A 12,298-nucleotide genomic window follows, 5' to 3' on the forward strand; every position below is an offset into this window, starting at 1 on the left:
TGAATGCATCTGACAGTTAATTTTTTCACTAGTTCCCTTCTGCTCCATAGATCCCTGTGAGTTTGGGTTAATTAATCTGAGTTTTATTTTTGCTAGCAAGCTGGTGATCCTTTGGGTTGAATCAGCTGAGTTATCTCTAGGCTGTGATCAGTGACAGAACCTCCGGAAAGCCTTGGTTCCTTCCATCTTAGGGCACAGGATGGCCATGCCGGGCTTCTCGATATGAATGGCAAGATGGTCCATGACTTGTCCTTAACCAGATATTTGCATCATCCCTTTCTCCTTTCAAAGGTACATGACCGATGGCGGACTTGGCCTCTACACCCGCCGCCTGAACCGGCTCCCTGATGGGATGGCTGTGGTGCGGGAGACCCTGCAAAGAAACACCTCCCTGGGCCTCGGAGACGCTGACAGGTAAGCCTGCTCCACTTGGGGTGGCCCAGAAGTGGAGGTGACTCCAGGGGGGCCTGAGAAATGAGGGCGGTCATAGTGAGAGCCAATGCGTGCTGCTTTAAGCCACCAGAGGCTGGGAGGCCTTGAAGCCAGGCCTGAGGTTAGGAGCTGGCTCAGCAGGTGGAAGGGGGGCCTGACCAGCTCTTGCATCCTGCTTCTGGGTGTCGGTTGGTGGTTCTCATAGCAAGAACCCAGGGAGTTCGGGCTGGGAAGGTTTTTGTTGTTGTTTTACTGTTGCTACTGCATCTTTATCAGTTCAGCAGGCCCTGGGGATCTGCTCTGCTTCCTCCATTAGCCAGCTTTCTAGGTATTGCATCTTGGAAGGAGCAGAGTCCCTGGTGACGCCCAGAAGGTCTGTGTGCAGAAGAGAGCTCCCCTGGCCGTGGCTGAGCAGGCTTCCCCATAACTCTCTGTTGCCTGGTGGCAAGAGGCAGGGCTTAACCATTTAGTTTTTACCTGCATGCTGAGTAGTTGTCATGATTAGGCTTGACCAGTCTTCATTGCTTCGAAGACAAAGAAGAGCTCCAGAAAACTCTATAATAAAGAAGAATATTTGGCCTACAAGTTTATAGTCTTTGACACAAGCCGATTCTGTGACCATGAACTATCTGTTAAGGAAGGGGTTTGGGCTGTATGGTTTCCAATATCCCTTCCAGCTCTGATGTGCCGTATTTCTGGATTTCAATACCCTTTAATGATCTGATTGTTGAAGAATTTTTGCTGGCATACTTGACCTCTTGCCACATCTGGGTTGATGAGACAGAACATGGAATTTTGATGTGAGCAGTTTGAAATCTCTCTGTTCTTTTTGGAGGCAAAGTCTCATGTGTCAGAAGGCCAAATATTTGTTGCACCAAACCAGTTTCTTGCGTTTCTCTTAGCAGGACATAGTTTCTAACAGAGAGTGAGATGACTTCTGTAGTTCCCTGGCTTCAGAGAAATAGGGCAGCAGTATTAAAGAGACAGACCCTGAAGTTTCCCCCGGATATGGAATTTGCTGAAAAGGAATCTTCACCTTCTCTTGGGAAAGGCTTGGAGGCTTGGGCTGGTGTGAAGAGTGCTGAATTAGCTGTCAGGAACTTGGCACCTGCCCAAGGCCTAGACTTAGCCACCAACTCAACTGTGTCCTTCTCAGAGTCCTCTCAGCCTCCAAGGTAGTGATTTATACCAGGGAGGACTAAAGACTTACCACTGAGGTGCCAATTCAAGTCAGCTTTTTTCCTGTGATTTTATTTAAAGTATTGGTTTAAAAATTCTATAGTAAGACAAACCGTTTGAGAACTACTTTAAGGCTAAAACTCTTTATGACCAAAATCTTTAGAGTAAATATCAGCAAAAGAAAAATCAGTTGTTATAACACCCCCATTGGAGCGTTCACAGCTTATTAAATTATTTTGTTTATTGGTATTCTCTTGTAAACATGGAATTGCTCAGTAAATCTATTAACATAAAGTGATGGCCTTACAAGGTACATTTCCCTTTGTTGCAGAAGCAGTGTCTGCACTAGGCAGTTTAATTTAATGCTTCAGTGCAGGGTTAATGGAATGATTATAGATCACAGCTGAGCTTGCTTTTGCTTTTGGAGGTGGGAGATTTGGGTTTGGGCTGGAAAGATGGGTGGCATTTGTTTTGTTGTTCCAGCTCAGTCTCCACATGTAACAAAACAGAAAACAGTGTCTTCTGGTTTTCCCCAAACTGGAATGGCTCAGGTGTGATCATTTAAGACTAAATGGATAATGAGCCAACTTTTAAAGAAAGAATTCAGGTGGCTTAAAAAAAAAAGATTTAATAATGCTCATAAATTTTCTATTTCATGTAAGTTTGGACCTGTAGGCAGTGAGATATTCTCTATTACTCTTTTTTTTTTTAATATTATGCTGTCATTTATTTATTATTTTTATTTATTTATTTTTGGCTGTGCTGGGTCTTCATTGCTCCACACGGGTTTTCTCTAGTTGCAATGAGTAGGGACTATTCTGTAGTTGAGATGTGTGGGCTTCTCATTGCGGCAGCTTCCCTTGTTGCAGAGCATGAGGCTCTAGAGCTCGTGGGCTTCAGTAGCTGTGGCGCATGCGCTTAGTGGCTCTGCAGTGTGTGGGATCTTCCTGGACCAGAGATCGAGTCTGTGTCCCCTGCCTTGGCAGGCAGATTCTTAACCCCTGGACCACCAGGGAAGCTCCCATATTATTCTTGGATATGTTAAATTACTTTTTTCAAAATTAGTGTAAACAGGCCATAATAATGCTTTATCTTTGGCTCAGTTGAAAGAGTAGTAGATTGGTTTCTTTCAAGTTCTTCATGTAAGCGTGCATACTAAGTTGCTTCAGTAATGTCCAACTCCTTGTGACCCTGTGAACTGTAGCCTGCCAGGCTCCTCTATCCATGGGATTCTCCAGGCAAGATAGTGGAGTGGGTTGCCATGCCCTCCTCCAGGAGATCTTCCAACCCAGGGATCTAACCCGAGTCTCTTAGGTCTCTTACATTGGCAGATGGGCTCTTTACCATTAGCGTCACCTGGGAGGCCCTGTTCTTGTAAATCTTCCCAAAACTATGTTGTAAATGAGTGTTCCACAAAGTGCAAGGCTAACATTATTGGTACAGAAATAATTTTAGATGGTAGACAGGGAAGTACTTCTTTTTAACAATTATATTTTAATTAAAAAAAAAAATTCTTGCCTCTAGCATTTCTCAAACTCATGATTTTACACACACTTCTTAGGGTCAGGATAGTGTAGACTTGAAACAACTTAATGTGAAATATCGAGGAATAATATAACAGATGGTGTGCAGATATATTAAAAAATAAAAAGTACTATGTACATGGCTGCAGGCTAGGTAATCCTTTTCCTATCCCTGTAACTAGAAATAAATTGTTTAAGTAATTTAGACAAGTGAAAAAAAAATGCAAAGAACCTTTCTAGAAGTCTTCCCTTCTAACCTGAAAAAAGAGCTAAAATACTTCCATGAATTTTTTTTTTTTTAAATAAAAAGCCCAGTCCTTAAGGATTCACACACAAGCAGTAAATTACATGAGTTCTACAAAAGAAATAGGAAACAAACTGAGAGATGATTTCTGATGAGACCTCAGCAAAGGGATGGCCAGCCCAAGGGCGGATCACCTCACTATGCAAGCAGGAACATCACTGACCTTGGCCTTTCATCCCTAGAGGACAGCTCTCCCAGGGGAGGCTGAAGGACACCCACCCACCCACTCCCCAGGCAGACTGAGGCTGTTGGCGGCAGGATGTGGCTGGGTTATCTTCAGGGTTATTGAAAGTAACTGATAGGAATGTGCACCTTCGGAGCCTGGGAGACAGAGCCCATGTCTGCTGGTGAGTCTCGTATGTCACCAGCTGGCTTCTGAGAAATAATAAATGACGATCGTAAATTCAGGATGCCAGGCCTGCCCTTGATCTCCTGTCACTCTTTAGGATTGCCACCCATGGGCTCTTGTTTTTACCTGATAGTCATCGGGGCGACTTTCAGCAAACGAGGGCCAGCCGGCTCTGAAGGAAGGATCAAAAGGGGCAAGCAGAGGTGGCTTATTACAAGCTCTTGGCCCCAGATGACAGACATGTAAAGAGACCTGTGACATGGAGGTCTAGCAGGCTGGGAGGAGGAAGGGATACAGCAAGGAGGGCCCAGGGGCTGAGCTCACAGCCACAGGGTTTGTGGAACTCCGGCCGCTTGCAGGCACTGCTGTCTCCTGGGACCCCATCGGAAAGTTGAGTGCTTTCAAAGATTAAAGCTCAGCTCTGGGAAAGTTTCCACTCTCGGTCCCTTTCTCTGTCCCTTGAAAGCACGCCGTGGCCCTTTCCCGAACGCGTGGTGCTATAGTGTGCAGTGGGTTGAGGCAGTTAGATGCTCCCGCCAAGGTCACGTACCTGTCCTGAGAGCACTTGGAGGGTAGAAGCCAGGCTCCTGTGCATGTGGGTCCCGAGCAAGACTTTGCAGTTACTTGATAACTTTCTTCTCAACCCTTAAAACACCAATTGCTTTTGTTAATTTGGTTTAGTCGCTAAGTCATGTCTGACTCTTGTGACCTCATGGACTGTAGCCTGCTGGGTTTGTCTGTCCATGGGATTTTCCAGGCAAGAATATTAGAGTGGGTTGTTATTTTCTTCTCCTGTGAATCTTCCTGACCCAGGAGTTGAACCCAGGTCTCCTGCATTGCAGGTGGATTCTTGACTGACTGAGCTACGATTTAGGTAGTAAGAAAAATAGAAAAAAAACAAACTAATGCCACGTGATAAAACATCAGCCTGAGACTTGAACAAAAATGAAAATTGCCCTCTAACATCACCAAACATAAAGGAGAAACTTTTTTTTTCCCTTGTTAAATTACAAGATTTTCTTTGCCCTCCAAATTCTGTACAGTTTACTTATGGAGATGGCTTTTCAGTTGGGCTTCAGTCATCGTACAACTTGACTGTCTGCATTTGGGACCCAGGCCTCAGTGCTCGGAGCTATCCCAGCTTCAGCTTGAACAGGGAGTCCTGCAGTGTGAGGATGTAACTATGCAACCTGGTATCTGACCAGCGTGCCAAGCCAGGCCCTCCTCCCTTACCGGGAGTGTCGCAAGATCTTCCAGCTCAGGACACTGCTTGGCTTTGTGATTTGTGTGGGACAGTTTGGCCTTCTGGCACCCAGCAATGCATTCACAGATTCGGGCCCGACTTGGAGGAGCTGAATCCGAGACAGAGCTCCCCATCCAGCAGCTGGAATTGGTAGGCACCCTCATCATGTGAGGTGAGCTCTTTCTTAGGCATCGCCCCTGCTGGGATATACAGACTGGAGGGAATACAGAGGGGAACTTCTCCCATTGTCTTCCCTTTCAAATCTGGGATAGGGAGAAAAACAGCCCCCTCAGAGACATCCATGACCTAATCCCAGCACTTGTGAATATTTTATGACTTGTGGCCAAGGGAATGAGTTTGCTTCGTGCATGCTCAGTCATGTCCGACTCTGTGTGACCCCATGGACTGTAGCCTGCCAGGCTCCTCTGTCCATAGGATTCTCCAGTCAAGCATACAAGAGTGAGTTGCCAATTCCTCCTCCAGGGGATCTTCCCGACCCAGAGATCGAACTCATTGTGTCTTGTGTTGCAGGTGGATTCTTTATCCCTGAGCCATCTGGGAAGCCCAGTAAGGTTGCTTATCAGCTGACGTTTAGATGGACTGCCCTGGGTTATCCAGGTCGGCCACTGTAATCACAGGTCCTTAAAAGTGGAACAGGCAGGAGCAGAAGGCAGACTGATGAGATGTGAGAGGGACACCATCCACCCTGATTAGCTTTGAAGATTAGGGAAGGGACCACAATCAAAGAACTCAGGTCGGGTGGCCTCTATACAGAGAAGGCAAAGGAGCAGATGTTCCCTGAAGCCTCCAGAAATGACCTTAGCTCTGCTGACACTATGAGTTCATTCCTTGGCACTCAATTCAGATGAAAAACTGTAAGATAGTACCGATAGTATTATTTTAACCCCCCAAGTTTATTATAATTTGTTACAGCAACAATGGAAAATAAATACAAACTTTTATTAGAAAATAATAAAAACAGGTATAGTTGCCATTTCCTGACGGAGCACTATATGCCAGGAACTGTGTCCAGCACCTTACAAATATTTGGTCATTAATTTTTAACCTTGACCCTTTGAAAGGAGTTATCCTAGTTTCATAGACTTGAGTCTGTGAGAGGGTCCGTAAACTCACTGCAGGTTCCATGCACACCTAACTGGCTGGTGTCCGAGCTGGGACTGAATTCCAGGCCCAGCAGACCCATCCACTGCCAGAGGCTCTAGCCACCTGCCGACTGGCCCACTCATCTGCTTGCTCAGGGAGCCCTCTGTGCATGGATTCCTATTTAGCTCCAGCTATTCTCTTATTGAATGAGGTGACATCTTATTGAATGAGGTGTCATCTTATTGAATGAGGTGTCATCTTATTGAATGAGGCCCTGCTCACTAAAAATCTAAGCAGTGCCCAGATGGCTGGAAGGGCGAACCCCAGCCTTCAGGGACAATGGACAACAGTTTGCATCAGGACAATGGACAACAGTTTGCATTAGAGGGAAGAGGGGATGTTTCTTGCCTCCTGTCCCTGCATCCCAGCGTCCCAGGGATGCTGCAGATGGGCTGACCCTCATCGTTTATCCTGTCATGATCTCAGGCCTCAAGGAGAAGGCCCTTTTGTTATTTATTGGAGGATAATTGCTTTAAAATGTCGTGTTGGTTTCTGCCATCAGTTCAGTCACTCAGTCGTGTCTGACTCTTTGTGACCCCAAGGACTGCAGCACACCAGACTTTCCTGTCCATCACCAACTCCCGGAGCTTACTCAAACTCATGTCCATCAAGTCAGTGATGTTGTCCCCTCCTCTCGTCTTCAATCTTTCCCAGCATCAGGGTCTTTTCAAATGAGTCAGTTCTTTGCATCAGGTGGCCAAAGTATTGGAGCTTTAGCTTTAGCATCAGTCCTTCCAGTGAATATTCAGGACTAATTTCCTTGAGAATTGACTGGTTTAATCTCATTAAAATCCAAGGGACTCTGAAGAGTCTTTTCCAACACAACAATTCAAAAGCATCAGTTCTTTGGTGCTCAGCTTTCTTTATAGTCCAACTCTCACATCCATACATGACTACTGGAAAAACCACAGCTTTGACTAGATGGATCTTTGTTGGCAAAGTAATGTCTCTGCTTTTTAATATGCTATCTAGGTTGTTCATAGCTTTTCTTCCAAGGAGCAAGCGTCTTTTAATTTCATGGCTGCAGTCACCATCTGCAGTGATTTTGGAGCCCAAAAAAATAGTCTGCCACTGTTTCCACTGTTTCCCCATCTGTTTGCCAAGAAGTGATGGGACCGGATTTCATGATCTTAGTTTTCTGAATGTTGAGCTTTAAGCCAACTTTTTCACTCTCCTCTTTCACTTTCATCAAGAGGCTCTTTAGTTCCTCTTCGCTTTCTGCCACAAGGGTGGTGTCATCTGCATATCTGAGGTTATTGATATTCCTCCTGTCAGTCTTGATTCCAGCTTGTGCTTCATCCAGCCAGGCATTTCATATGATGTACTCTGCATGTAAGTTAAATAAGCAGGGTGACAATATACAGCCTTGATGTACTCCTTTTCTTATTTGCAACCAGTCTTTTGTTCCATGTCCAGTTCTAACTGTTGCTTCTTGACCTGCATACAGATTTATCAGGAGGCAGGTAAGATGTTCTAGTGTTTCCATCTCTTTCAGAATTTTCCAGTTTGTTGTGATCCACACAGTCAAAGCCTCTGACATAGTCAATAAAGCAGAAGTAGATGTTTTTCTGGAACTCTGTTGCTTTTTTGATGATCCAGCGGATGTTGGCAATTTGATCTCTGGTTCCTCTGCCTTCTCTAAATTCAACTTGAATGTCTGCAAGTTCATGGTTCACGTACTGTTGAAACCTGGCTTGGAGGATTTTGAGCGTTATTTTACTAGCGTGTGAGATGAGTGCAGTTGTGCGGTAGTTTGAATACTCTTTGGCATTGCCTTTCTTTGGGATTGGAATGAAAACTGACCTTTTCCAGTCCTGTGGCCACTGCTGAGGTTTCCAAATTTGCTGACATACTGAGTGTAGCACTTTCACAGCATCATCTTTTAGGATTTGAAATAGCTCAACTGGAATTCATTCCATCACCTCCACTAGCTTTGATTGTAGTGATGCTTCCTATGGCCCACTTGAATTCACATTCCAGGATGTCTGGCTCTAGGTGAGTGATCACACCATCGTGGTTATCTGGGTCATGAAAACCTTTTTTATATAGTTTTTCTTTGTATTCTTGCCACCTCTTCTTAATATCTTCTGCTTCTGTTAGGTCCATACCATTTCTGTCCTTTATTGTGCTCATCTTTGCATGAAATGTTCCCTTGGTATCTCTAATTTTCTTGAATCTCTAGTCTTTCTCATTCTTTTGTTTTCCTCTATTTCTTTGCATTGATCACTGAGAAGGTTTTCTTATCTCTCTTTTCTATTCTTTGAAACTCTGCATTCAAATGGGTATATCTTTCCTTTTCTCCTTTGCCTTTAGCTTCTCTTCTTTTCTCAGTTATTTGTAAGGCCTCCTCAGACAACCATTTAGCCTTTTTGCATTTCTTTTTCTTGGGGATGGTCTTGACCCCTTGCCTCCTGTACAGTGTCACAAACCTCTGTCCATAGTTCTTCAGACACTTTGTCTATCAGATCTAATCCCTTGAATCTATTTGTCACTTCCACTGTATAATCATAAGGGACTTGATTTAGGTCATGCTTGAATGGTCTAGTGGTTTTCCCTACTTTCTTCAATTTAAGTCTGAATTTGGCAATAAGAAGTTCATGATCTGTGCCACAGTCAGTTCCCAGTCTTGTTTTTGCTGACTGTATAGAGCTTCTCCATCTTTGGCTGCAAAGAATATAATCAATCTGATTTCTGTATTGACCGTCTGATGATGTCCATGTGTAGAGTCTTCTCCTGTGTTGTTGGAAGAGGGTGCTTGCTATGACCAGTGCGTTCTCTTGGGTTTCTGCCATGAAACAACTCAAATCAGTTCTAACTGTCTGTGTGTGTGTGTGTGTGTGTGTATGTGTATCCCATCCTTCTTGAACCTCCCATGCACCTTTCCATCCCACCACTGTATGTGGCCACAGAACACCAGGCTAGCTCCCTGCATTAAACAGCTTCCTACTAGCTATCTGTTTTACGCACGGTACTGTGTATATGTCAATGCTACTATGTCAGTTCATCCCACCCTCTCCTTCCCCCACTGTGTCCACAAGTCCGTTCTCTACGTCTGCCTCTCCATTTGAGAAGGCTTGCTCTTATACAGTGCTGGACCAGTTTACCCCTTGGGCTCCTTGCAGGTTTGGAGGAAGGATGCCTGTTTATGGATTCAGACCTGCTGCCAAATTGTGCCGTTTGTCAGAGTCCACAATTTCATGATTCGAGGCCAGACTCATCCTTCCCTTGAGTGATCCCAGAAATCAGGGCCCCCAGAATCTACAGAGAATCTTCAGTCATTTGCAGAATTCTCCCTGCTCCTGACTTACCACTGTAGTCCCTGAGGCATGGCTGGAGTTTGTCTGCACAGAGTTTGGGGGTCTGCAGGGGTGCGTGGCTGGAGCCATGGTTTAAGGAGGGCTCCCCTGAAATGTTCCCTCCCTTCCCCTCACTCTCTACCGTCTGTGTCTTTTGTGAGCTGTCATTTCCTAATCTTCCCATTGTCACCAAGTCAGGCAGAGGGGCAGAGTTTCGCCTTATTTTATCTAATCACATTTCATGCCGTCTCTGGCTATTTCCCCACATCCAAGTGGTGGGAGTGAGAGACTCAAGACCTGCTCAGCCCCACTGCCCAGCTGGGCTCTCAAGCCCTGAGCAGGGTGTGGCCACGCAGCATAAAATAATCCAATTTAGAAGTCAGTTGCTTGGTCACATGAGCCACATTTCAAGTACTCCCAGGTCCCACATGGTTCAGGGCTACCCCGTTGGAGAACGCAGACACTCTTCAGTAGGTAGGCAGCAGTTTCATCACTGCAGAGGATTCTTTTGGGTCGTGCTGCTATAAACCAGATTGGAGAAGGAAATGGCAACCCACTCCAATGTCCTTGCCTGGAGAATCCCAGGGACGGGGGAGCCTGGTGGGCTGCCATCTATGGGGTCGCACAGAGTCGGGCATGACTGAAGTGACTTAGCAGCAGCAGCAGCTATAAACCAGCTCATTGCTGTTTCTAAAGGCAGCTGTGGGGTTTGCTGTGGAGGGACCAAGGGGCTAGACAGTACCTCTGAGTTTCATGGTTTTGTCTCTAAAATGAGAACAGTGTTCACATGCAGGGGTCCCCAACCTCCAGACCACGGACTAATACCTCCTGTCAGATCAATGGCAGCATTATGTTAGAAATAAAGTGCACAATAAATGTAATGCGCTTAAACCATCCCCCCTCACCCCCAATCCATGGGAAAGTTGTCTTCTACGAAATTGGTCCCTAGTGCCAAGTAAGTTGGGGACCACTGTGGTATGTGCATCACAAGACTGTTGTAAGGAGGGCCTGAGGTGAAGGTGGAAAGAGACCTTTATAAAGTACCAGACAAAGATAAATGCACTGATTATTCCTCAGTCCTGCAAGCCGTTCAGGGCAATCTGGGCTCCAACCCTCTGCCGTTCTCTTTCCTGTATATTTAATTAATTAATAGTTAAGCTCTCTTTTTTCTATGACAGCTTAGAGTAGTGATGTATAGTGAAAGAACAATCATAAATTAAAATAATGAAGCATCAGGATGGGGCGGGGGAGTATAGGTGAGAATATGACATGTAGAAAAGGGAGAAAATTGAGAATACAGATGTATATAAGGTCCTACATGGTTGCATATTTTCGTGGTGATTCACCACGGAGTTTCCTACCAGCCTAAGTGAAATGAACTTTGCCTTGTTCCACCACCACCTTTCCGACTGTTCCCGTACTATTGAGGCTTCATCTTGTCTTGCTGGGCACAGTCAGTTGATCCCTCTGTGTCCTTCTCCATGGCTCTGTCACCCCAGCCCTTCCCCCCTCTCCTCTCTCATTCTGCTGGCCTGCTCCTTCTCACTGCCTTAAAACTGCCTATTGTATCCACTAGTGCCCCCAGCATTTTCCTCGTCTTGCATTCCAGGGTTATACTCAGTTTCCTGGTAAAAGAAGATGCCTCTAGCACAGGGCCCAGCGTCAGTGATCTCCATTGTGTTTGCGTTCCATCCCTTTCCCCTTTCTCTTGCCTGTGAGTAGCAAGAGAACAGAAACTAGGAGAGAGTGAAAGTCATTTTAATCTGAAATCTCTTAAAGGAGCCTTAGAGGCAAACCTGTATTTCCGTGGTCACAGGGTAATAATTACTGCACTGGCCTTTCCCCAGTGCCTCTTTTCTGCTGGTACCACTGACTTCCTTTTTAAGTAAGAGTGTCTGCTTGTGGAATGGGTGGGTAGAGGCCACGTGTGCTGAACAGGGGGCTAGTGCTGACAGGAAGCAAGCCATCTGCACCTTAAGCTAGAAAGGAATTCTCCCAGGGGGTTGTAAAGAGAAGAGAAAGAATTCATCAAGTGTCTGTGGAGTGTCATTTCTCAGGTATGCTGTGTTTTCACTTTGGGAAAAAAAAAAAAAAAAGCTGTATAGTGGCCCCACAAGAACCTTTCACTCCCTAATGTTGCTCAACTTCATAGCTTTGTTCCAGGTTACACCATAGGAGAAGCACAGTGGAGAGTGTGTGTTGGGGGATGGAAAGGACAGTTGCTTCCCCAAAGTACTTTTTCCAAAAGTGGTTCCTTTCCAATAGTTGCTTAAAGGTAATTTGGAGACTTGATAGTTCCTCTAAATATGGATGAGATGATATCTAGCAATATGAAAGCAAGAGAGGTCAAAGAAAAAAGTCCAAACAGAGCATCTTTTTCTGTGCTTCCTCCCCCAGCAACCCAAAGTGTAGGCCCCCCACCCAGGTCAGAATCTGACTACACCTGTGCTCTGAAACAGGAAATAATATGTTTCCATCCGAGTACCTAGACAAGTCTTTACATCAGTCAGTGTAGGCTAGATTGTGTCCTGTAACAAGCAACTCCCCAAACCTACCCTCAGTATCTGGCCATTGCATGTCAGTGGGAGACTGTAACGTACATCATTCTTACCCTAGGACCCAGAGTGCCAGGGAGACGACTGTTTAGAGGACTGACAATCCCCATGGCAAAGAGAAGACATGCTGTCTCTTACAAGCTCCTACCTGGGAATGGCCTCTGTAACTTCCACTCATTTGTCTTTGGTCAAAGGAAGTCACAGGGCTACAGTGAAATTCAGAGATCAAGAGAAATACATTTTTGCTGGGGAC

At 45.4% G+C, this 12,298-nt stretch overlaps 1 protein-coding gene across 13 annotated transcripts in view; it reads left to right on the plus strand.

The window, feature by feature from the left end:
* Positions 1–12,298, plus strand: part of NAV2 (neuron navigator 2) — a 421,317-nt gene that overhangs the window by 290,737 nt on the left and 118,282 nt on the right. For all 13 annotated transcript variants that reach the window (XM_043874925.1, XM_043874936.1, XM_043874913.1 and 10 more), the window contains one exon: positions 292–414. In XM_043874925.1, coding sequence (XP_043730860.1) covers positions 292–414 — 123 coding nt within the window. The remainder of the gene's footprint in view (positions 1–291; positions 415–12,298) is intronic.

The sequence above is a fragment of the Cervus elaphus genome, chromosome 2 (assembly GCF_910594005.1).
Source record: "Cervus elaphus chromosome 2, mCerEla1.1, whole genome shotgun sequence".
Taxonomy (NCBI): Eukaryota; Metazoa; Chordata; class Mammalia; order Artiodactyla; family Cervidae; genus Cervus; species Cervus elaphus.